Source organism: Furipterus horrens, unplaced genomic scaffold (genome assembly GCF_987537825.1).
Source record: "Furipterus horrens unplaced genomic scaffold, mFurHor1.1.pri manual_scaffold_6, whole genome shotgun sequence".
Classification (NCBI taxonomy): Eukaryota; Metazoa; Chordata; class Mammalia; order Chiroptera; family Furipteridae; genus Furipterus; species Furipterus horrens.
The window spans coordinates 128,334,641-128,359,992 of record NW_028327176.1 but is presented as its reverse complement, the minus strand read 5'-3'; the positions used below and the strand labels follow the sequence as shown (position 1 = coordinate 128,359,992).

Sequence of the window (25,352 nt, the reverse complement as noted above, 5' to 3'; positions counted from 1 at the left end):
ATTGGCTGAGGGGCGTGGCGATGAGCCGGAAGCCACGCAAGGCCACGTCTGCGGGTTCCGAAAGAGCTCCAGTGTGGTCCCACGTTCCGCCGCGAGGCAAGCTCTCAGCACAGTGGAGGTGCAAGCGAGTCTTCTGGAAGAGGTGAGCGGAGCCCCGCGGCTTGGCGCCGAAACGGGACGTTGCGGTCCACGGGGGTTCGGCCTCCTTACAGGCTAGTGGGTAGGGTAACGGACTGACGCACCGACCCAGCACGGGACACACCCACCCGCCGGAGCGCCTCGGGAGCCGGTTGGTGGGCCGGCCCGAGGGCCTCGTACTGGGCGGTCTTGTCCACCGGCCTGGGTAGGGGTCTCGGAGTCTCGAGGTCTCGGGCTGGGACGGGGTGAGAACAGACGAGGTGTGAAGCTGGAATGGAAGGGAGTGGGGCGCTTAACATTTTCAGAGTGGACACTGTGTGGACTTGGAAATACTTATAATAAAAGCGTTCACATAACCATTGATAGTAGTTTCAGCACCTAAAATGCATTAAGGGGCGGACTCATTTTATTAAAGACCTTTTGGGCTTAACAGGGCTTGGTTTACGCCCTATGAATAATCATGATACATTGCTGACTAGTCAGTTTTTAGCAAAATGGTTTCATGCTTGTGAAAGATTTGATCACTTTGCACTGAACCAAGTTAGCTTGCTCGATGTCAGCTTTTTCCAACTGGACAAAAGCAAACATTTTCCACCATTTCCTCCAGCTTTCGTTCATTGAAGCAATTAAGGACAATAAAAACACGATACAGGCATACTTTATTTTATAGCGCATGGAGTTATTGCGCTTCACAGATGTATATATTACAAATTGAAGGCAAGACCCTCCACTAGCAAAAGATTATGACTGGCTTTATTGCCGTACTTGCTTTACTGCGGTTGTCTGTATCCAGACCCACAATATCTACCACGTATGCCTGGTGGTGAGGCTGGTGCTGTGGGACTGCTGCTCATCTCTGGGCTAATTGGAAATAGAAAAATCCACTGTAAGGTATTGAAGAGGAGACAGTTACCCTTTGCTTTTCATCTGGAAATATGTCTCTGCAGGGTGGGAAGAAGTGCAAAAGAACTGCACAGACTTCCCAGATACAGTATTCCCTCACTTACCGCGGGTATTACGTTCTCGACCCCCCGCGATAGGTGAAAATCCTCAAAGTGGGAAACTTACATTTATTTTAGTATATATATTTTAAGACTTTATAAATCCTTCCTACACACTTATAAACCGTTCCCAGTCCCTTATTAACCTTTTCCATACTTTTATAAACATTATTTATGTTCTTAAACATATTCTACACTCTTGAACCTCGTAACTTTAACAACATACGTATACAGTACCGCAAAATCCCACGATGTAGCGAAAAATCCGCAATAAATAATTAAATGCAATATTTTTTAAAACCCCACGATACAATGAGGCCGCAATAAGTGAACCACGATATAAAGAGGGACTACTGTATTTTGAAAATGTAGGCCTGTCCCTTCGAGGATATGACTTTAGGCTTCATTGTCACTAGCTAGCTACCCATGTAAACTTAGCTTATTTTACTGAGGCCCAGGCTTAAGCTGTCCCGTTTGTAAAATGAAGTGATCTTTGATCTCATAGGAATATCTGAATCTAGGTGTGGAACGTTCGTTTTAGTTGAGAGTGAACCATTTTAAATTTGCCTTGGGTCCAGGGATATCCCTGGGGCTGAGTTGGGGGATAATCTGATCTCTCTCCTGGAGTGACGATATAAGTGGGGCAAGATCTTCTGGTAACTCCTAGGACCTATTTTATTGTTCTTTCTCTCTTAAGCATGGTTCTTTGGGGAGGTTTAAAATGAGGCATGTCCATTAGTTTGGGGTGGCAGTTTTTGAAGCAAATGGTCCTTTAAAGGTTTCTTAATATGCCTGAAAAGTGTTTCTTAATTTTGTAGACATGGATTTAGGAGCTATTGCAAAACACTCTGCATTACATGCCAAGCCCAGTGGACTCATTCTTCAGTATGGGACTGCTGGATTTCGAACGAAAGCAGAGCATCTTGATCATGTCATGTTTCGCATGGGATTATTAGCTGTTCTGAGGTCAAAACAGACAAAATCTACAATAGGAATCATGGTCACAGCATCACACAATCCTGAGGTAATATATTTAGTGCTCTGATAAAGCAAGCCTTTATTTACAAGACCAAACCTTAGTGTGTCTGAGCCGTTTGACCCAAAGTACAAATTCTGATTCTAGGAATGGGCCTTGGTGGTTTGTTTTATGTTTTTGTTTTTTTTTTTTTTGCATTTGAAGTCTTAACTTTTTTTTAATAAGTGGTCATTTAGCGCATGTGTCTTTAGAGGGTGTGAAGAGGATGAAACAAGACTTATTTTTTGGGGAGTATCCATTTTAGAGAAATAACAGAATGTCCTTCCAAACTGGTGTTGTCACAGTATGAGTAATAAAAAGTCTTACCCCTATTAAGTTAGTGGAAATTAACAGAGGTAAGGTAAGAGAAGAACAAACATTTGCAAAGACTTAGTGCATTTAAAAAATTTTTGGACAGGTTTTTTTATAGCTAGGGAATAATTTCCTGTTCTGAAGAAACAGCCAAACAGGAGGTTCAAGGGATCCAGAAGTGAACTTTGGGCAAAATATTGATGTGGCCAATGTGTTAGTGTTTATGACAATTTTTTATCAAAGTATTCCTTTTGATACAAACTATTTTATTCTGTAGCTCACTAATACAGGGTGGGGCATACATAGGTTTACAGTTGTGAGTATGCAAAACAATTTATTCTTGTATAATTATTTATTAATTATTGTATTATTTTCCATATAAACAAACACCTGTAAACCTACTTTTGCCAGCCCTGTACATATTTTGAATAATATGCTTGTTTGGTTGCTAGGGCATGAGATTTTTGCCTTTCTAGCTAAATCAACAGTAAATTCAAGCTGTGAGATCAATTAAGGATTGTAATCTCATCCCCCCAAACAAAAGGACTTTTGCTTGTTCAACTTCTAAATGTGCATCTCTAAATGTGTGAAGTGTCTAAATGTCTGAATTGCTGTAATTGATTAATGACTTGTGGGCAGAATTTCACATTTATTGCTAGTTCCAGAAGAATTTCTTAAAACTATTCTGAGCTGTTTCCTTCAGTTGACATTCACTCTTAAACTACACTTTATTTTCTTCCAGAAATTTGGGCAGAACAGAATTAGGAGTCAGTTTTCAGCTTCTATGCCACCCACTGGTTGACACACAGGCCAGGACATGCTTAGAATCTAGAGTCACAGCGAGAAGGGTCTTTGGGTGCCCTCATTCTGCTCCGGCTGTGCCCTACTCAGTTAATTGATGATTATCGCACAGATGATGGCCTTTTAAAACTAGTGTAGTCTTTGAGTATCAGCGCTGATGCTTCTTAGCTATATCAACATAAGCAAATTACTTGATCTGAATCTTTGTTTTCTCAGATTGGAATAGTACTAGGATTGTTAAATTGTTATGTGGGGTCTTGAGGATTTACTGAATTAATGTGTATAAAATGCCTAGTTTAGAGCGTGGCAGTCAGTGGGGGTCACTGGTGAAGCTACTCAGCCATCACTGTCTTTTGTGCAGGAAAAAAGAGCTTGAGTTTACTTCCTCACGTTACCCTTTTGAATATGCACAGATGGCTTACCATTTTTCTTTTAAGGAAGACAATGGTGTCAAATTGGTTGACCCTTTCGGAGAAATGCTGGCACCTTCTTGGGAGGAACATGCTACCTGTTTGGCAAATGCTGAGGAACAAGATATGCAGAGAGTGTTGCAGGACATCAGCCAGAAAGCTGCTGTGGATCTGCAACGAGATGCCTTCGTAGTGATTGGGAGAGATACCAGGTGACTGTCCGAGTTACTGGTAAAAGCAGCTTTGGGAACTCTGTAAATGACTTTCAGTTTTAGGGCCGATGACAAATCGAAAGAAATAAAGTAGGGCTGCCCTGAGAGGCTTCTTCCCACCTGGCCTTTGTAGTAGGATGTGGGAACTAAGTCACCACTGCAGCTTGGTGTTCTTAGCGGCCGAACACCGACACTACCACTTTACTATACACTTTAACCCGTTGGAGCTTCCCTTTGCTCGTCTCTGAAATGTTGATGATAAGGCCTAATACAGGGTTTTGGTGAGGGTTCATGAAATGATGCAAAATACGTATTTCCTGGCACGAGAGAAGCACTTAATATCTCCCACCTCTTTACTTATGTTGGTTTACTTTTTTCCCTTATAGAGTAGGAACATGTGACTTTAACTCATTATTTTTAGAGATTTATTTTATAATCTGTGTTACTGTTGCTTCATATATTTGTATTATTTTTCCATGCTGGGGTTCACTGTAAAATAGTAACAATTTATTTTTACAAATTTGTCATATTTGGCAGCTTTTGCCTTCCTTTACAAAATGATATTTCTGTAAAGTGTTAGATTAAAAGTGTATTTTGAAACAGAGGTATGTGTATTTGTCTCTTACCTATTAACTAGTTTAAATAATATAGAACATCTTTTTCTACAAGACAGTTATATAATGATCTACTTTATTTTCAGATGGATAGATAATAGGTTCTGATGTTTTGAAATGAAAGATGAGTTCTGCGTCCTTGGTGGTTTAATACTCTGTACTTCATTACGCGCCCTGTACATTCAGTATTTGTTACTGTTCTTAGACAGTGTATGTGCAGTTATTGCCAAGCCTGTAAAGGTATTTCGGTATGGTGTAATTAGAGTGTTCTTTATATCTATTTTCTAAATTCATTTAAAAGGTAGTATCTTTCCAAGAAATAGCATTGTGAAAGACTACTTTACGAAAATTATTTTTTTCAGAGTTTTCAGACTTGACACATCTGAGTTCAAATACAGTGAACTTATAATTCTGATATTTGTAGCACATAGTTTCCGCATTTGCTTTCCGAAATAGCAACTGTGTTGGTTTCAGGATTGAATGTAGTATAATTTTTTTCCTTTTCTCTCCTAGGCCCAGCAGTGAGAAACTTTCACAGTCTGTAATAGATGGCATCACTGTTTTAGGAGGTCAATTTCATGGTATGTAGTTATCCTGAGTTATAAGTTAATCTTTAAAAAACTTTTCTAAAAATTACAAAGTAATACATATTTATTTTAGAAAGGTTTGGAAATAAAATAAAAAGCTTCTTAAAAAATGAACTCCTAGATACACAATACTAGCTTTTAAAATTTTTTAAATTTTTTTTAAAAATTCAGGGCATGAATATTTTGTTTTACAGAATACATAGGAAACACTGATCTTAAACAGCTTTGGTAAGGCTGAATTTCTTGATATAAAACTTCTTGAAGTTACTTGAAGAAGTCCATTCAGCAGAGTTTTGTCAATATCAGGTATTCTCTAATAGCTGGTCACCGTCATAGTGATAGAAAATATCTTTGGTTTACATATAATCATGATTTTAAGTTTTGATGGATGCTTTTTCCCCAATTTTGACAAATGGAGAAGTATTAAATGCAACAGAGCAGAGGCTAGAATCCTCTTCTTACATCGGTTTTGCCCCTTGTGAATGCAATAACTCCACTGTGCTTAGAGGTGAATTTTCCTAGTGTTGGATCTTTTTCATTTAAAAATTTCTTCTTGTGACCTTTTCAACCTCCTTTCCAGCTCCTGTGTCTTCCCTTCCTTCACAGTCAACCTGGCCTCTTCCATTTGTGCACTTGGCTTGCTTCTCTCTTTGCTCCTCTAGTCCTTATGCAGCTTATTGCAGGCCATTCTTTATCCTTGCCCCTCCAAGGAAGTGTCTCCTGACACTCATCTGAGTTCTGATTGCTAAATCCAGTGGGGTTATAAAAGTGGGAATTCTCATCCTGGGCCTGGGGACCAGTGGGGGAGTGTATGGTTAAGCTGCAGGGACCCTGTATGCCTCTCAGTACAGTGTGCATAGTGTTCCCTGCACATGCACTTAGTTTCTAGGGAGAGAAGTCATAGCTTTGTGAGATACTCAATAGGACCAGCGACCTAAAAATAACTTTCAGAATTTATAGTTTGAAATTTTTATTTCAGTTGATGTCTTGATAGCTTTCTATACTGTGACCTCCCTCTTTTGTTAAGCTTCTGCTACCTTCACCACTATTCCATATTGGTCTTCTCTGTGGGCTCCTCTTCCATCTTCTTGATAAGACCGTTCCTCACTTCTCTGTTTCACTCTACCTGATGTGCGAATGATCATCTTTACTGCCACAGCTCCAGCTGTGTATATTCTTTTATTTACTCATTTATTCATTCATTCATCAAACATTTCTGATTGCCTTTTACTTACAACCCTCCAGTAGTCTATTTCACTGCACATCACAATCCATAGAAAGAAACCCACTTGGTATCATGATGTGTGTATGTGTGCTTGTGTGTATAACTGAAGTAAAAGTTTCAGTAAATAGTATTTACCCATACTACACGATATGCATTCACCTGTTTCATTAGAAAGTTCAAAAATGCTAGTGTGTCTTACTGGATTCCAAGACCCGCTGAACAGCTCAGCCTGTAGTTTGTAATGCGTGGGTCAGAGTGATGCCTCCACTAGGTGGCCTGCCCCTTCTCTATATTTAGTCTGCCCAAAACTGCATTCTTTCTGTCATGCCGAGAATAGTTGATATTTTCAGCACTTTGATTTTCTCTCTAGAACCATTATTTTTTACTATTTTAATTTAAATATTTTTGAATTTATTTTCTTAAACTATCCTTCATTTTTCTCTTCAGCTTAAGGGTATTTCAGGAGATGAAAGAAGGTTAGTGGAGCTGTAGCACAGGGAGAGTGGGGGGTGGCGGCTGGTGGAAGGCAGGATTGGGGAAGTAAGCAGGGGCCAAATCATTCAAGCCTTACAGGTCCTGATAAAGGTGTGGGTTTTATTCCAAATACAGTGGGACTCCACTGAAGGATTTTGTGCATAGGAGTGTGATCATGTTTTCATTTTAAGCCAGTCATTCTGGCACTCGTATAGAGAGATAGGAAGGTTGTAAGACAGGAAAAGAGACCAGCTAAGAGATTGTGCAAGCGTGACAGTAGCAAGGAAAATGGAAAAATACGAAATTAATATTTAATTTAAAGGATTTTTTTTATGTGATGAGGATAGAGCTGTAAAGAATGGCTTCTATGTTTCTAGGTTGTTCAGTGGGATACATAGTTGTGCTTTTTATTGAGTAACTGTGTATAGTCATTTAGTAAATGTTTATTTGATAATTTTGATATTGGTCACAAAATTTTTGTCCTTTAGTATGCCTTTTGAAATAGTGTTTTCCCCTCCTTATACAGTTCCATTGAGCTAGTCTAAGCTTTTACCTACTTTTTTGAGTTTCTCTGTCTCCTCTCATCTAATCCTTTACCAGAGCCAAAGATGCCTTTATAAAATACCAGTTCTGTTGTAACTGCAGGGCTTAAGAACTTACTGAATAAAATGACTTTGCCTCTAGTACAGACTCAAGTGTATGACTTGGAAGACCATTGACAGGTTTAGTCATTGAAAATTTATTGGATGCTGGCCCATTTCTGCTAATTCTCCTGTTCCTTGCTCGTGGTGCCTTTTTTGGTGTGTATAGATTTTTTACAATAAGCTGTTTTTTGGGGGGTTTATTTTTGGAAAATTATTTGTGGAATATTTTTGAGGTTTATGATGAAGGTAACTTTCTCTGGCAGAGTTTAGTGTTTGCTTCTGCAGGGAGTACTACCTGACTGGTTGATGACATGGTTTGTGGATTACAAGGTTCTTTTTGACCCATGTGGTTATGGGGGTTTGGCCTGGAAGCCCATGGGAGGCCTGTGCTTGCGGTTATACTCGTAGCTCTTCAGCCAGGGTTTTTTTTCTCTGCTGTGCTGAGTTCCAAGACAGCTTTCCTGGGGTGGGGGGTAGGGGGTGTGTGGCTTTTGACTCACTTTTGATTCACTTTTGACACTCTTCTTGCACTGAAGAATAGTCCTTTGGGGCCTCAGCTTCATGAGGGCCTGCTCTTCTACTGGGTTCCCCGTGTTAGACCAACATGGACTTTGTTGCACTGAAAACCATAGCTCAATTTCAAGTTTTGAGGAATGCCCAGAGAATAAAACTTGTTTCCTTGGCTCCAATCTTGGAGTTCCTCTGTTTATATAGATTTTAGCCTACTTCCTCTGCAACATGTTGGCACTGTAGTTCTTCTAAAAAAGAAATTTTATGTAGGATTTTTGGCTGTTTTTAGGAGTGTCTATCTTAATTATGTAGTTTGCAATGTTAGTGGAAATAGAACTCAGTTACTACGTTTCTGTATTTGTTTTTATTATTGGCTACACTGAGTGTTTTTTTGCTACCAATAGTAGTTCATATTTCTTTTAAAATTGAATTTGTGTCTGATGTGTATTTTTTCTAATACCACCAAGCAGTTAACTTAGTTCTAACGCTATCTACCTGGAGGTAGTGCCCGATCCTACCTCAGTCCCATAAGACTGCCATCCCCCACCCACTTCACTTCCCAGTCTCCTGGGCTTCTGGCCAATCTGGAGGTTCCACAGTCCCCTCCTTGGGTGTGGTTAATTTGCTAAAGCAGCTCATAAAACACTGAGAAGCATTTTACTCCCCAGGTGAGCAGTTTATTGTGAAGGATTTCACTCAAGAACAGCTAGGATGAAAAGATGCCTGAGGCCAGATATGTGGAAAGGGGTCAGAGCGTCCATGTCCTCTGTGCTGCCACTTTCCATTCTCCATATGTTCACCAACCCAGAACCCTGTTCTTTTGGTCTTTTGGATTTTTCTGGGAACTTTATTACATGGGCATGAATGATTAAATGACTGGCCATTGGTGATTGAACTTAATCTCCAGCCCTCTAGCTTCCCTCCCTGGAGCTGGCGGGTGGAGGGGGAGAGCTGAAAGTGCCAGCCCTCTGGTCATGTGATTGGTTCCCAGGCAAGCAACTCTGAGACTACCTAGGGGCTTTCCAGATGTCACTTTTTTAATACAACAAAAGACACCTTATTGCTCTCTTTCCTGAAGAAATTCCAAGGGTTTAGAAGCTCTTTCATGAATGGGGACAAAGACCTAATATTTATTTCTTACTATAAAGGACAGTACCACAGTGTGACATGCATTTGTAATGATTTCAGTGGATATTTGTGTTGTTTGAAAGTTAGCATTTTGTGTTTTCTGAGATATCTTCTGGCACCCTGAAATTCCTACAGCGTGAATCCATTTAAACTGCTTGTTCTTTATTAAGAAATGTGGTAAACTGCTTCTTGTATTTCTGTGACAGACTATGGCCTTCTAACGACGCCCCAGCTGCACTACATGGTGTACTGTCGAAATACCAATGGCCAGTATGGAAAGGCAACCATAGAAGGGTATTACCAGAAACTCTCTAAGGCCTTTGTGGAGCTGACCAAACAGGTGAAAATCTGAATATGATTAGAATTTAAGCAAGTGAAGGAAATAACATCAATTGAATAATTTATTGTAATTACATAGTTTTTCACTCCTCTTCCGTTTTCCAAAAATTTGGCCTATCTTTTATTTTCCAGGGCTACACAGGTCTGGCCCTTGTATCCTAACCTTGTGTGGGCATTTAGTTGGCAAGGCATGTAATGCATGCTGAGATCACTGGGGGAACAAACATGGTAGTGTTCTTGTGGTAATTAGTACACATTCAGGTGAATTTACTCTTAAGCAAGTAGGTGTTATTGGCATCACACTTGAGGCATCTACTTCTGAGAATATTTTCCTTGTTAAAGATATTGGCTTGTTAAACCTGGGTGAGAATATAATTCACTTGATCAACAAATACTGAGTGTATGTTATTGTCAGGCACAGTGATCTAAAACAAAGGCCTTGCTCTTACAGAGTTTATATCCTGAGGTAAGGATGATTGGGAAAGGAGACTGACAGAACAAACAGAATGCCCAGTGGTGTTATATGCTATGAAGAAAATGACAAATGTTTTTACTGTTTATTCTCTATATATGCTCGTTCCCACATTTGAAAGACTGTCATGTTATATGGACTATAATATTATTTTTAAGGGATCTTGCTTAATTGGGGCTAATTCTGATCAGCTTGACCCCCCCCAAAAAAAATAAAGTCTGAAATGTTCTACATTACAGTGTCCAGAGTGAGAGAGAACGGTTAGCCTGTTAATAGCTATGGATCAGCTATCAAAAAATGGTTCACATTCAAGTGTGTCTGCTGGGACTTTAGTTTAATTTCCAGGTGCTATGTCTGTGATTATTCTAAGGAGAGAATAGCCAGGCGTCTTCAAAACCCAGGAATCTCTGCTTCTTATTTACACATGAACTTCCCAGACTTGCTCGCATCCTATCCAAGGGAGCAAACACTTATTTGGACTCTGCCCCACTTCACCTTCTCCCATCCCCTTTGTCTATAGCTAATGTACATCCTTTCAGAACAGTTTACATTCTTTCTCCCCTGTACGTGGTGTTTAAAAACACCTGCAAAACTATGGGGCAGTGGTAGTCATGTTTGTCTCTTCTAGCTAGTTGTGTTGCTGGGGTTTTAGACTCAGTGCCCCAAGAAAGATTGTCTTTTTCTTTTAGTCTAGCAATGGCCTAATAAACCCTTTTTAAGACTTTCAGCCATAAAAGTAAAATTTTTATTTAACAAGCTCCATTTCCATAAGTCATTCAATCACTGAAACTGTTCCAATGTCAAAGTGTTCAAAAAATGTATTAAAAAATTTTACTTTGATGTTTTATGATTTTCATCTGAATGTGTGTACTCTGTTATTTCTTGGTTCAAAACAGATGCGCTAACTGAAATAATGGAAGATTTTAAATACACGTATAAATGTTTTATGCTTCACTTTTACCGTGAGAACTGGAAATTTTTCTTCCCTGTGTCTTTTCATTTTAAGGCTTCCTGCAGTAGAGATGAATATCGATCACTTAAGGTTGACTGTGCAAACGGCATAGGGGCCCTGAGGCTAAGAGATATGGAACCCTACTTCTCCCAGGAGCTGTCACTTCAGCTATTCAATGTTGGGACCAAAGGGAAACTCAATCATTTATGTGGGGCTGACTTTGTGAAAAGTCATCAGAAACCTCCACAAGGTATGTGAAAAAATTTGTTTCTAGATCTTTGAAACCAACCTCATTTACAAACAGAAGTGGCCAAATGCATGTAGACTCGTGTAGCAGGTTTTTGATATGCCATGTGTAGACATCTGGACATCTTCCCAGTCATCAGTGCCATGGACTACACTCTGCCTGTGAGCCACAGGGCTTCTCACAATGTGTGGGGATTCTGGTGGGGGAAGCAAAATCAGAGTTTGATTCTGGAGACCTTGTTAACGTACAGATTCCTGGGCTCTACCACAGAGGTTCTGATTCTGTGGGTCTGGGATAGAGTTTGTATAGCACAGGAATTTGCATTTCTGTCAAGTGCCCAGGCTTTTTTAATAGTCCTGGTCTGGGGACTACACTTGAGAATCACTGATGTAAAGGATAGCAGTAGTTAAGTAGCATTATTTTTCATTTTAGAATTAGATACACTATAGAAAGAGAATGTAACTGCTGAATTTTAATTGTTTCCAAAATCAGTGTTTTCCACAGTGGTCATGTTAGGAGGAAGACTGTTCTTCAGATTGTGATCGTAATAAGAGATGTTCTATATTTAGCTACATTATGTATCCGAAATTATTCGCCTCTCTTGCAGATGAGTTTTGTTTGGTCTGTTGTATGTGTCTGTGTGTTTTATTGCATTAATTATCACCATTTAAAATGCTTTAATTTTACTTAAATATTGGAATCTGGCTTCTCTTTACCAAAATTAGAAAATGTCCATTCTCACGTCACGTTAACTGTCTGCAGTGGAGTAGCTCCCAACCCCTTCAGACAGGACATGCGTTCCTCAGAACTCCACAGATCTCATTCAGTTGCCTCTTCTCATTGAGGTTATTTTCTGCCTCACTATAGTAAGCGTTTTAATTTTCAATTAACCAATTTAAGCTCCTTTTCATTGAATTGCTAGTTTTGACTGTTACTTCGCTGACAATGTCGTTCTCTGTCCCTGATTATCCATTCTTAATCATGAGCTCTTTTTCTCTCACTGTAGGCACTGGGGCTACTGTTTGAACAAAAAGCATAAGACCTGGCTTTCATGAAGCTTGTGTTGTATCCTTTAGTCAGCCTTACATTCATATTCCAGATAAACTCTCTCATTGGTTACAATTGTGTTTTTATTTTTTTAATTATATTTTATTGATTATGCTATTATAGTTGTCCTAACTTTTACCCCTTTGTCCTCTCCACTTAGCACCCCTTACTCCCTCAGGCCATCCCCACACCATTGTCCATGTCCATGGGTCATGCACATATGTTCTTTGGCTACTCAATACCCTGTGCTGTGCTTTACAGCCCCATGGCTATTCTGTAACTACTGATTTGTACTTCTTAATCCCCTCACCTCATCACCCATTCTCCCCCACCCTTCCATCTGGTAGCCATCAAAACATTCTCTGTTTCCATGATTCTGTCTCTGTTCTTGTTTGTTTAGTTTGTTTTTTAGATTCAATTGTTGATGGATAAGTATTTTTTGCCATATTGTTGTTCATAATTTTGATATTTTTCTTAAATAAGTCCCTTTAACATTTCATGTAATAGTGGTTTGGTGATGATGAACTCCTTTAGTTTTTTTTCTCATCTGGAAAGCTCTTTATCTGCCCTTTGGTTCTGAATGATAGCTTTGCTGGTTAGAGCAATCTTGGCTGCAGGTCCCTGCTTTTCATGACTTTGGTATTTCCTGAAAATCCCTTCTAGTCTGCAAAGTTTCTTTAGAAAAGTCAGCTGACAGTCTTATGGGAACTCCTCTGAAGATAACTGCTTTTCTCTTGCTGCTTTGAAGATCCTTTATTTTTAACATTTGGCATTTTGGTTATGATGTATCTTGGAGTGGGCCTCTTTGCATCCATCTTGTTTGGGACTCTATGTGCTTCCTGGACTTGCATGTCTATTTCCTTCACCAAATTAGGGAAGTTTTCTTTCATTATTTTGTCAGATAGTTCCAATTTTTTGCTTTTTCTTTTCTCCTTCTGGCACTCCTGTGATGAAAATGTTGTAATGCTTGAAGTTGTCCCAAAGGCTGCTTCTACTATCCTCATTTTTTAGGATTATTTTTTCTTCTTGTTGCTCTGATTGGTTGTATTTTGGTTCCTTATGTTTCAAATCATTGACTTGCTTCTTGGTTTCATCCGCCAAAGCACTGCTGAATTTGTTTCCCTGTAAATTGTTCTTTATTTCAATTAGTGTATCCTTCATTTCTGACTGGATCTTTTTTATGCTGTTGAGGTCCTCACTAAGTTCCTTGAGCATCCTAATAACCAGTGTTTTGAACTCTGCATCTGACAGATTGCTTATCTCCATTTCATTTACCTCTTTTTATGGAGTTTTGACCTATACTTTCATGTGGGCCATGTTTCTTTGTCTCTTCTTTTTGGCAGCTTCCCTGTTTGTTTCTGCATATTGGGTAGAGCTGCTATGACTCCCTGCCTTGTAGCATGGCCTAATGTAGTAGGTGTCCTGTAGGGTCCAGTGGCACAGCTTCCTATGTCACCCAAACTTGTGTGCCTTCTATGTAGGCTGAGTACACCCTCTTCTTGTAGTTGAGCCTTGGTTGCTGTTGCAGATCAATAGGAGAGATTTACCCAGGCCAGTCAGCTGTAAGGACTGGCTGTGACCACTGCCTACCAACCTCCACCCTCTATGGAGAATCATCTGTGCAGGGGCAGGGTGGTGGTGCTCCATTATGGTCTGTAGCTGTCTAGTGGGTGCGCAGGCCCTGGGGTTTCGTGGGTGGTGCAGACCAAGGTCAGCCCCCACCTGTGTTTTGCTGGGGGCACCCTGACTGAGCTATAAAGCAATCTGAGATGGCTGCTGCTTGTGCTGGGGTTAGAAATTCCCAGGCAAAGCCCAGCTGTGAATCTAAGCTGGCTGCTGGTAGTGCTAGGCCAGTTGTTGCTTGTTTGAGAGGATTTAGGAAGTTGTGAAGCATGAGCCAAGACCAGCCATTCATATGGAAAAGCAGGTCAGATGGGCCCATAAATTGGGTTGGGCAGAGTCTCTGGGGATCTCCATGTTGGGTCAAACAGTATTAGTCAGATTGATGGAGTCTCAAATATGGCATCAGCTAGGTGGCTCTGTGGGGGTAGGGTTTAGAAAAGGATCAATGACCTTTGCTTGCCTTGATGCCAGACACTTCAGGTTGTCCCTGTATTCCACTGGTGCTTTTCAAGCTGCTACCTTCATGCTGGAGCTCAGAGGGAGTGAGTCTGAGTAGGTGAGACCATGTGTGGGTTCTTTAAGAGGAACACCTTGGGGCCCCAGAAGTTTCTTCCACTAACTCAATCCCCACTGGTTTTTGCAGCCATAAGTTGTGGGGACTTATCTTCCTGGCACTGGCCTTGGGGACCTGTTGTGGGGCCGAGACTCCTCACTCCTGAAGTATCTCTCCTGAATTTTTATCCACCACACATGGATGTGGGACCAGCCCACTCCACAACTGTGCCCCTCCTACCAATCTGAATGGATGTGGTTTCTTTAATTCTGTAATTGTCAACTTGATTTTCCTGATGGTTCTGTGTGATGGTTCTATATTTTAGTTATAATTTTGATGTGGTTGTGTGAAGAGGTGAGCCATGTCTGCTTACACTGCCATCTTGATTGGAAGTATAATTCTGCATTTTTAATTACCAGTGTTTTCTTTTTATGATGTGAATAAAAATCACTCTTATCCGTATTAAATCAAAGCACATACGTCATCTATTGCTGATTATTTTTTATATGTAATGGGTATTGTAGAACTAGATAAATTACATTCAGAAATACTTGTAGCTTTCAAAAAACTATATAGGAACCTGTCTTGTCAAACCAGCTGGCTTATAAAATGGAATTTTATTTTAGCATTATGTCATGTTTCAGCATAGATAGTTTTTGAATGCTTCCTTTCAGTTAGCTGTGAAAGAATTTACTGTGCACAGACTACCAATAAGCCTGCCTACTGTTTAAAGATTAAGACCTTGGTTTTATTTTGAAGGATAATTTTAAATACTTCTTGAATAATCATAGTGGACAGGCTTACATGTAATGAACACATAAGGACAGTTTTGATACTTAAGTGAAAATTTTTTCTTTGTAACTAGTATAAGGAAAAAACAAAACTTTTTATATTGAGTTGTATTCCCATTTTTTAGACTGAAATGCATTTTTAATTATTCTGTGTGCTAGGAATGGAAATTAAGTCCAATGAAAGATGCTGTTCCTTTGATGGAGATGCAGATAGAATTGTTTACTACTACTATGATGCAGATGGCCACTTTCATCTCATAGATGGAGACAAGATAGCAACACTCATTAGCAGTTTCCTTAAAGAGCTCCTGTTGGAGGTATGGTGGGGAGTGATTGGCTGGCTACCCTTCAAAACAAGACTTACTGGTGAAATAGTTTTACAGCAGTCAGTTGAATGTCTCAAAGGCACAATTTTGGGGCAATTTCTTACATTTGTGGCTGGAAAGTACAGAAAGAAATGGTAATTGTAGTCATTTCAACTTTGGGGAACAGGTTTTGGAATCCGAAGTTATTCTTTTCTTCCTTATACTGGAAAAGTTTTATGATTTGAAGCTTTATGAAGTTATGGTTTCTTCATAATCGACACTTTAATAATGGAAATTCCACCATAACTCCCTAAAGCCTCAAGTTTAAACAGAAAATATCCTATGGGAGATTTATTTTGTTTTGCTCATTTGGAAAACTCAGGCTAGTCTTATAAGATATAATGGAAAGTAATTATTGTGATCTGGAAAAGGTATACTTCGAGAATTCAGTATTTTTATATAAAAAACTAGAGATAAAGATCAAGAAACCACAGGCTTCTTTATAAAGAATTCCTTGTAGAATTGCTTTAAATAATGCCCTAAAGGATTTTACCTTTTTTTTCTGGCCTACATGTAAATTTTCATTAATTCATTTATTGCATAAACCAAAGCACTGTTGAATTTGTGGATAACTTCATCATCCTTTAGAACTTGGTTTTGTAGTGGGAATTTTTTTTTTTTTTTTTTTGGCAGTATTTTAGTTGCTTGCTTTAAAAAAATTTTATGTTTTTGTAGTGCCTTTACTTTTGATTCAAGGTAATTATTATTTTTTGTCTAGATTGGAGAAAATTTGAATATTGGTGTTGTACAAACTGCATATGCAAATGGAAGTTCAACACGGTATCTTGAAAAAGTTATGAAGGTACTGAACCATTTCCATTATCTGGTAGTTTCTTAATTAAAATCTATTGTAAGTTATTTCTGTAAGGAAAATAATACCCTCATAAAAGTAAATAAGTTGTAGTGCATGAAATTGAGCTTTTGTCCATGCAAGAGTAAATAGAAATCAAAAGAAAAAATTGAATTGTCCCTGATGCAAAAAGAGACTTACTTTCTGATTTTGCAGATTGCCTGAGACATATATCACAAGTCTGGCTTGATGCTTATTCAGTACTAAAACTGTTTGCTTACTCTTCTTCTGTGGAGATGTTTATGGATTAGTTGATTTCAGTTCCAATTGTTTCCCCAGTGCCCACCAGATGACCACACTCCGTACTCCACTGCTCTAACGCAGAGTTAGAGTTTATGGCCAAAGTTGGGTCCGTTTGCCTTTACTCTCTTTCTCACTAGCTACTGTAATATTTTCCAACTTTTGTTTATCCCTTTTTAAGTGCTTGCATTTTGCTAGTTATTTTTGCCTTTCCATTCATTTTAAAGCAGGAATGTCAAAGTCAGATTCCGGTAGGATCTTGGTAGGTGAAGTGAATGCATACAGCTGGTAGATAGGGATTAGGAAGAGTGTGCCCATGCCAGTCGTTCTCACCTTAAGTCTGATTCTTCAAGAGGAGCTGAAAGCATGACTTTTCATGGGAATGTCCTCCTTTTTAAGTCTTGGCTACTGGTTTAAAATGTAAAAGCAATAGTAGCTAGGCACAATTAAGCACATCTGGAGGCTGGATTTTATGACCTTATTTAAGAGTAGGCAGCAGTAGGGTATAGTTGTGAGTACATATAACAAGAGTTTATTCTGGTTATTAATCATTGTATTAGTTTCCATTTGAACTGTAAACCTACTTTTGCCCTACCCTGTATATGATTACAGTAAAGTGACTCAAGGGACGCCATTTGGAGCCCAGTTGCCTGCCTTTCATGGGGACTTTTCAGTACTTGGAGTTGTTTTAGCATTTTAATTACAATTTTCTGTCTTAAAAATTTCTTGGCCTTGGCTGGTATGGTTTAGTGGATTAAGCACTGGCCTGCGAACCAAAGGGTTGCTAGTTCGATTCCCAGTCAGGGCACATGCCTGGTTTCCAGGCGTGCGAGAGGCAACCACACATTGATGTTTCTCTCCCTTTCTCCCGCCCTTCCTCTCTGAAAATAAATATATAAAATCTAAAAAACAAAAAAATTCTTATAGGTAAGATACCGTTTAAGGTACTGAATATGTCAGAACTGTTACTTTACAACCATTTTCTAATGGATTAAGTACTTTTAGCCCTAATGATATATGAGGTTTCCTAAATCCAATCAGATGTCTCTCTTATTTGATCTGGATCTTTTTTTTTTCAGCTTTGTACTATTAGTTTTTTCTTAACCATTTTTATCAGATCTATTAGTCTTTCTCTAGCCACTGCTGCTAGTCCAGCCACCATAACTTCTTACTGGGATTAGTCCTAGGAAACTCCTAATAGACCTTCTAAGCAGAGTGTTAACGAACAGTGGCTTGTGGGCCAAATCCAACCTGCCTCGTGTTCATCAACTTTTATGGGAACACAGCCATGCTCATTTGTTTTTGCATTGTCTGTGGCTGCTTTCTCACGACAATGACAGAATTGAGCATTTGTAACAGAGACCATAGGGCCTGCAAAGCCTAAAATATTTATCTGGCCCTTTATAGTAAAAGCTTGCAGACAGACCCCTGCTCAGAGCCCCTCTCCATACTGTAGCCAAACTGAGCTGTCTAAAACGAATCGTGTCACCCCTCCACTTGTAGTCTATCGTTAACTTATAAGGGGACCCTCGTCTCTCTCACCTGGCTTTTCCTGGGTCTTTGTGCATCTAAGTGCCTTCTCTTCCCCATAGTAACCACGCTGGTTTTCATTGCTTTGTCTTCCTCACTAGATTAAGCTCCAGGTTTTCTCTGTTGTAATCCTGGATGGTTGGTAAGCAGTAAATTTGCTGATTGAATAACTGCCATTGTGTTTTTCAAAATGCCTTATAGATACCCGTCTATTGTACTAAAACTGGTGTAAAACATCTGCACCAGAAGGCTCAAGAATTTGATATTGGAGTTTATTTTGAAGCAAATGGGCATGGCACAGTAAGTTCTCTTAATTAAAGCTTTAGCTGACACTTTTTTTATGATGGGAATTCTATATCTGGGTAATTATGAGTAATATTCTACTTTGTAGAAATATTGGAATCATGGTAGAATTTGATTATTTGGTTAACATATATTTTTTATGTGTTGTGGAACTTTGGCTCTTTTAGATTGTAATGATATTTCTTTGAGTGTGAAGAAATAATGCTAATTTGTTTTTACAGTATAGTTTCTTATAAAAAATGTACTTAATTTTTTATAAGCAGATTATATATACATCATTTAATATATTATTTTCAGCTGGCCATAGGGGATAAAAGGGAAGTACAGTAGGTGTGGTAAACTTAAAAGTGTTGGATAGCTTGAGAATTAAGTTATAAACAACTAGAAGTGAACTTAAAGTAATTAGCAATAAGCATATACATATATTTTTTGGTGTTCTTAGCAGACAGAATGCTTTAAAGTTTTTTTGAGACATAACTCATCTACCATAAAATTCACAAATTGAAGGAATATTAAGTGGTTTTTAGTATATTCATAAGGTTCATAATTTTTCCTTAAATGTTTTATACTTCACCTCATTTCATACATGGATTTAAGGTGGCCAACACAAATAGTTATCTAGGTCAAATAAGTTTCCTCATTAATTTCAAAATTGGCTCCTAGAGGCAATGAATATAAGTAGAAGGAAAATACCTTCTTAGAAAATACAAGGAAAATATAACTTCAGTGACCTAATGCAGGGGTTGGTAAGTAAACATAAGGGCAGATAGTAAATATTTTAGGCTTTGAGACTATGTCTCTTGCAACTAACTGGCCAACTCTGCTGGGCAGGGTAAACAAATGGGTATGGCTGTGTTTCAGTCAAACAAGTGACTGACTTGCACCTTAGCTGACCAACAAAGTATTTCAGCAAGTGGCTAATCATGGTCTGCTACTCCTTAGTATTGGGCCTCGGAGGGCACTGAAATCATGGCCAAGGTATTTAAAAATGATAGAAATCCTGAGGAGCATGCTGTATAATTAATATTTATGAAACTGTTTGCCATAATGTGATCAATATGAACGCTCTTTCTACTTTTGCCTAGCTTTTATCCTTAACTTTGGGACAAAAAAATATATACTAGTTGCAATGAATTATGTTCATCAAGGTAAAATGGATAGATAGGCTTAAGGAACCTGGCTGCAGAGCCAGTTTATCTGAGGGGCAAATGTAATGAACCTATGTATGTGAACACCTTTGCCACGGTGGTATTCTCTTTGTAACCAGCTCTTCAAAATTTTTTTAATCCTCACCTGAGGACATTTTTTCATTGCTTTTAGAGAGAGCAACATTAATTGGTTGCCCTGACTGGGAATCGAACCCACAGCCTTCGGTTACGGGTTGATGCTCCAACCAGCCACACCAGCCAGGGCAGCTCTTCAAATTTTGATAACCAGTTTTATAATCCATAAAGCAACTTTTTGTCCTAGTAATATCTTTTGGGTGCTGCTTTGATCTTATATTGATTTTGTACATTATAATACTGCCATTATTTTTCCCTTTAGTTCCTCCAAATTCATTGAGTTTCAAAAGTGATATAGCTAGTATGATAGTACATATGACTGGGTCTGGAATAGTTTTGTGATTTCTGTACACTTTCACTGCAGGCATTGTTTAGTAAAGCTGCTGAACTGAAGATAAAACAACTAGCAAAAGAATTAGAAGATAAGAAAAGGAAAGCTGCTAAGATGCTTGAAAATGTCATTGACCTACTGAACCAGGTAGAACTGGTGGTGTGGTGGGCTCTTGGTTACTTTTACATTATTCAGAAGGTCGACAGAATAGTGGGCTGTATAAAAGAAATGAAAGTGGTGCTTCCTCACAACAGTGGTACATAGAGTTGAGACTTACACTGACACGTCAGTGACAGAACATTCATGTGCTTCATTCACCCTGCATTTTTTAATGAAAATTTTCAAGTATAATGAGTAGCTTCCACCTTGAGACACTAGATTCAGCTACTGAGTGTATCTATGACTAAACATGTGTTTTTTTTAAATCTATCATCTCAAGGAATTTCAGGAAAAATAATTGGTTGTCTCACGTGGGTCAGATTGTTGGGACTGGAATGTAGCCGAGGGCCATGGAGGACCAAGCAAAGCATAGGGTATGGCAAAATGGTGGGAGTAACATTGAGCATCTTTTTCATTTTGGGCGCTTTGCGTACCTCGTCTTGTAATCCTTGCATGAACACAGGGAGAAAGGTTATTATAATTGTCACTTCATGTGAAGAAACAAAAGCTTAAAGCTACTGAGTGGCAGAATATGGCTTCAACTTCAGGTATGTCTTCCATAAAAGCTCATATTTCTTCACTACCTTGCAAGGTGCTATCATGGTGTACTACCTCTGGTTATAAAGGAAAAAAAAATGAATCATAGAATGTTAATGCTGGAACCTTAAGAGTTATCCAGTCTAATTTCACTTTATAGCTAAGGAAGATGATTAAAGGCAAATTTCTCAAGAGCTAATTTTAGTTCTTTCCCTCATTAATGTTCATATTTATACTTATCCACACCAGCTAATAAGGCTGCATGGGGAGAGGAAGAAGCACAGGAGCCTGAGACTGGTTTTCTAAGACACAGTCACATCTTAGCTTTCCTTGTATCAGAGCAGTCTCTTCCACTGTCTCTCACCATCTTGCAGGCAGCTGGTGATGCTATTTCTGACATGCTGGTGATCGAGGCAATCTTGGCTCTAAAAGGCTTGACAGTACAACAGTGGGATGCTCTCTATACGGATCTTCCAAACAGACAGCTCAAAGTTAAGGTGGGAGCAAGAGCTTAAAATTATGTCTTTTCTAAAAATTATATCTTTTCTAAAAATTAAAACCTATTATTTCAAATCTCACTTTATAAGTGTCATATTTCATTCTATACATACATATTACATAGAAAATAATGCCTTATATTATCTAACTCTATTTTCTCATATCTTTAAAAATTATAAAGTGCTCTTAACTATTGTATTGTTTGAGAAGTATTTGGTTTCCAAACTTATAAGTAATGACACATATTACTTTAAAAATTTTATTATGAAAAATTTAAAACATGCATATAGCCCTGGCTTGTGTGGCTCAGTGGACTGAGTGCTGGCCTGGGAAATAAAGGATTGCTGGTTTGGTTCCCAGTCAGGGCACATGCCTGAGTTGTGGTGTTTTTCTCCCTTTCTCCCTCCCTTCCCCTCTCTCTAAAAATAAGTAAAATCTTTTTTAAAACATGCATATAGAAAAAACAAAATAATGAACCCCTATGTATGCAGATTCAACAGATTTTTATTGCCGTAAACATTCTCCACATCCCCATGTTATTTTGAAGTAAATCCTGGATAGCCTATCATTTTGAGTGAAAATATTTATCATTCTTGAGGCAAGATGCTGAGTAGAAACCTGTGGGTTCAAAGGGAGAAAAATTTTTAAAGGGATTTCAGATAAGTGGTTAATTGATTACTATATAGATTTATACTAGTTTACACATTAAGAAACAGATTTTTGAAAGATAAAATGCAGAGTTCACAGAAATGTCTGCTGATTGTTCACATTAGTTTTTGGCATATTTAGGAGATTCTCATCATGACCCTCTTAATAGGTAATTAAAAAAAGGATAAGTGGCAACCTAATATTATTTGATCAATGACTTAAGTCATATAGTATTTTGTAGCCATTAATGTAGTGGCAACTGTAATAGTCTGTGGAAATATTAATAACCCTGATATTAGCAGAAATGAAAATAGTAAAATTTTAATGCAATTTCATTGTATGCTTAATCTGGAACTTCACTCTTTGTGTTGTACTTTGTGGTACAGTAAGTGAAATGTAGCTCTGTTGTTAAAATGAAATGGCCATAATCTTTTGGTGGGGATTTTTGGGAACAGGTTAAGCATCTAAAAGAGAGTGAAATATAACAAATATGAAATGCTTTGGCATAGGTTGCAGACAGGCAAGTTATTAGCACCACCGATGCTGAAAGGCAAGTGGTCACACCCCCAGGACTACAGGAGGCAATCAACAACCTGGTGAAGAAGTACAAGCTTTCCCGCGCTTTCGTCCGGCCCTCTGGTACTGAAGATGTAGTCCGAGTATACGCAGAAGCAGACTCACAAGTAAGCTGGTACAGTTCTGCTGAAAAAATGTGTAATGAGAGTCTAATAACAACATTGGTAGTGGGAGGGTTGTAGTAGGTAATGAAAACTATTTTAATAGTATTGGGATCTCACTGTGATAATTAAGGATTTACCGTCTTTGTATTTGTTTACAGAGCCTTTTAGGTTCCTTTTAAGACTACAAAATTATTTTCAACAGTAGTTATATATCTGAATGAAATTACACCCACTTAGTTTATTTCCTTAAATATTTTTCTTTTGATATACTCTACACTTCCTGAAAGTGTCATTCTAATTGTGGTATGAATAACTTAGTAGGTACTTAGTTGTACACATTCAACTTACATAGCCTGAAATCGATTATCTGATTTTTCTCCTATAAAAACATAATCCTGTTGCTTTATGAAAACAACCAGGTTGGAGGTTCATTTCTAAATTGAATGGTACCATCACCCAAACAGCCTAAAATTCATGTTTGTCTCTGGACTCTCAATTTGTTTTTCAAAATATTTCCTTTAAATGACAGCCTTGCTCTGTGCTACTGTTGTTTTTGTGATAGGGTCAAGACTCTGTGGTCTAGATATTTACAGTTTGCCCTCTCAATACAGTCTTTTCTGTCACCATAAACTCTTGATAAAAATGTGTGCACAGCAGAGGCAAAATCTAGATTCCATAGGGACTCTGAAGGAGACCTTTTCCATTAATTTATACAGTAGCTGGCAGCCTTTTTGCAGAAGCCTTAGCTGAATATACTTATTCACTATAAGGTGGGTAAGGAAAGGACATCCAGGGCCTTAAGAGTAACTTACTCATAGGATAACGTATTCTTTGGATAATTGTGGCCTTGTCTTCAACCACTAGGTTTCATTACATTTATTCAGTTTTGAAATAATTTTATTATCTGATCTGATTAAGAACATACCTTATTTGGAGGACTTTGGCTTGTTTTTCATTTATTTGAGGGTCTTGGAATTTGCTACTGAAAGATGAAAAAGAAATGTTTTCATTTTAATAAGTTAGTGAAACAATCAGGAAGCTCCCTCCCCTTCCCTCAAAGGTGTAAGTAACTGGGTAGATGCTGCTTTTCCATCTAATCACTTTTCATGTAATTTTCAGGAAAGTGCGGATAGCCTTGCCCATGAAGTGAGCTTGGCAGTATTTCAGCTGGCTGGAGGAGTTGGAGAAAGTCCCCAACTGGGTTTCTGAAGACAAGTTTTATATACTTGAGAAACTGGATTTTTAAGAAGTTTTTACAAAATAATAGTACTGCCTTTATTGTGATAGGTTCAAACACATTTATAATCATAATGTTTACTGTACCTTACTGGACTGTTTCTAGATCTGACTGTTTTTCTTAAACATTACCAGAGTAATTCTTTGGAAATAGCTAAGCTTTATACTTGTTAAATTCAGTGTTTTAAAAATGAAACTTACCTCTAGTTTCATTCTCACTAATGTAAAATATTGGACCTTATATGTATGATTCAGTCATTAACTTTATAATATATGCTTGGAAAAATTCACGAGGGCTGCTGAAAATTAAATCTTATTTATTACCAACACCTTGGGATGTCTTTTCTATTGCCATTATCTAACCAGGGTGTCATTTTGCAGTCTTTGCCACTGTTGATACGGGTGGAGAGAGTGGAGAAGACTTTATACAACAAATTTTTCCACAGCAAAGTCTTCAGAACGATTCTTAAATGACTTACCTCTGTCATTACCATCCCCAGGAGCTCAGGTTTGACTGGAGGCTGTGCATCTCTGTCCTGAGGTGGAGATGCTCCTGCCGTACTTACGAGGATGCAGACCCCAGGCTTCCCTTATTCTTCACCCCTCTTAGTGAAGGTATGTGGGAGGAAACTAACTGTAATACATTGCCAAGCCTCTGATAGAGAAGTGACATCATTCTGACACTAAAACGTGGTTAATAACAGAAGTAAAAAAACTCCCCAACCAATCTAAATTAAGCGAAGCTTGAAACCAATAGAAAAAAATGTGCAGTGTGTATTTTGCAGGTTTAAGACAACTTGGGACAATAAAACAATGGACTATATATGTATATATAGATCTCTCGTAGGCACCATAATCAATATGAGCCAACAATATTTAAACGTGATTCAGGCCACACTAAGACATTTGCTCTTATTTACAAATATTTAAATTAACTACAACCTGAAATATGTTTTGTTACATACAAAAAAACTATACAACTCAGAGTAAGGTTTGTTTTAAATGATTACATTTACATTTAAACTAAATGGAACCGCTTGTGGTACTCAAGTTTTTATCACCCCTTCCAGAAAATCTTTTTCTACCATCTCTTCTATTTTTTGCCTGGCTTTGCTGGAAAATGGTTTGTGGTTTTCCAGTTTCACATCCTTGTTCGGGAAGGTGTTTGAGTAGACGATGGGGCTCCCTGAGTGTCCTGCACATCGGCTGGTAACCTTGCTGTTGAAGACTTGGCTGAGCACGTTGAAGAACGGCAGGAGCTGCTCAATGCTGCGCACGGTGCAGATAGTAAGCAGCAAGTGCCCTGGCTCCCAACCCAACGTTCTCCCTGAGCTGTCTTCCTCTGGATTTTTCTGCAGAAAACAGAATAGGAATTGTTATTAACAGACGATGCAGTACACGAGAATACTTAAAAGGGTATAAACATTAGCAAACAGTTAAATCATACTAATGGTGACATCGCATCTTCATTCCAGACCATTCTTGCTTCTAACCGAGGCTTTTGGTACCAGTAATTAAATGAATATAGAGGGGTGTAACACTAGTATAAAGAAGCTTAGCCTAACTGGTTTTGATTAGGGAGAGTCAGATGTTAAAA

At 38.4% G+C, this 25,352-nt stretch overlaps 2 protein-coding genes across 5 annotated transcripts in view; one reads left to right on the top strand and one right to left on the bottom strand.

Annotated features, from left to right (window-relative positions):
• The first annotated feature begins 31 nt into the window (after window positions 1–31).
• Window positions 32–24,082, top strand: PGM3 (phosphoglucomutase 3). Its single transcript, XM_090279623.1, has 13 exons — window positions 32–142; window positions 1,958–2,163; window positions 3,705–3,889; window positions 5,017–5,084; window positions 9,278–9,411; window positions 10,889–11,084; window positions 15,255–15,412; window positions 16,179–16,262; window positions 18,282–18,380; window positions 20,031–20,144; window positions 21,068–21,190; window positions 22,349–22,522; window positions 23,639–24,082. Exons 2-13 carry the CDS (start codon window positions 1,960–1,962, stop codon window positions 23,726–23,728), a joined length of 1,629 nt encoding a protein of 542 aa, XP_090135749.1. The 5' UTR covers window positions 32–142; window positions 1,958–1,959; the 3' UTR covers window positions 23,729–24,082.
• DOP1A (DOP1 leucine zipper like protein A) overlaps window positions 21,437–25,352 on the bottom strand; it is a 119,511-nt gene continuing 115,595 nt past the window's right edge. For 2 of the 4 annotated variants that reach the window (XM_090279619.1, XM_090279622.1), the window contains 3 exons: window positions 23,445–25,107; window positions 22,433–22,538; window positions 21,437–21,809 (listed from right to left, as the gene is read on the bottom strand). In XM_090279619.1, coding sequence (XP_090135745.1) covers window positions 24,802–25,107 — 306 coding nt within the window. In that variant the 3' untranslated portion in view covers window positions 21,437–21,809; window positions 22,433–22,538; window positions 23,445–24,801. Of the gene's footprint in view, window positions 21,810–22,432; window positions 22,542–23,444; window positions 25,108–25,352 lie in introns of all 4 variants that reach the window. The other 2 variants (XM_090279620.1, XM_090279621.1) reach the window with 2 other exon arrangements.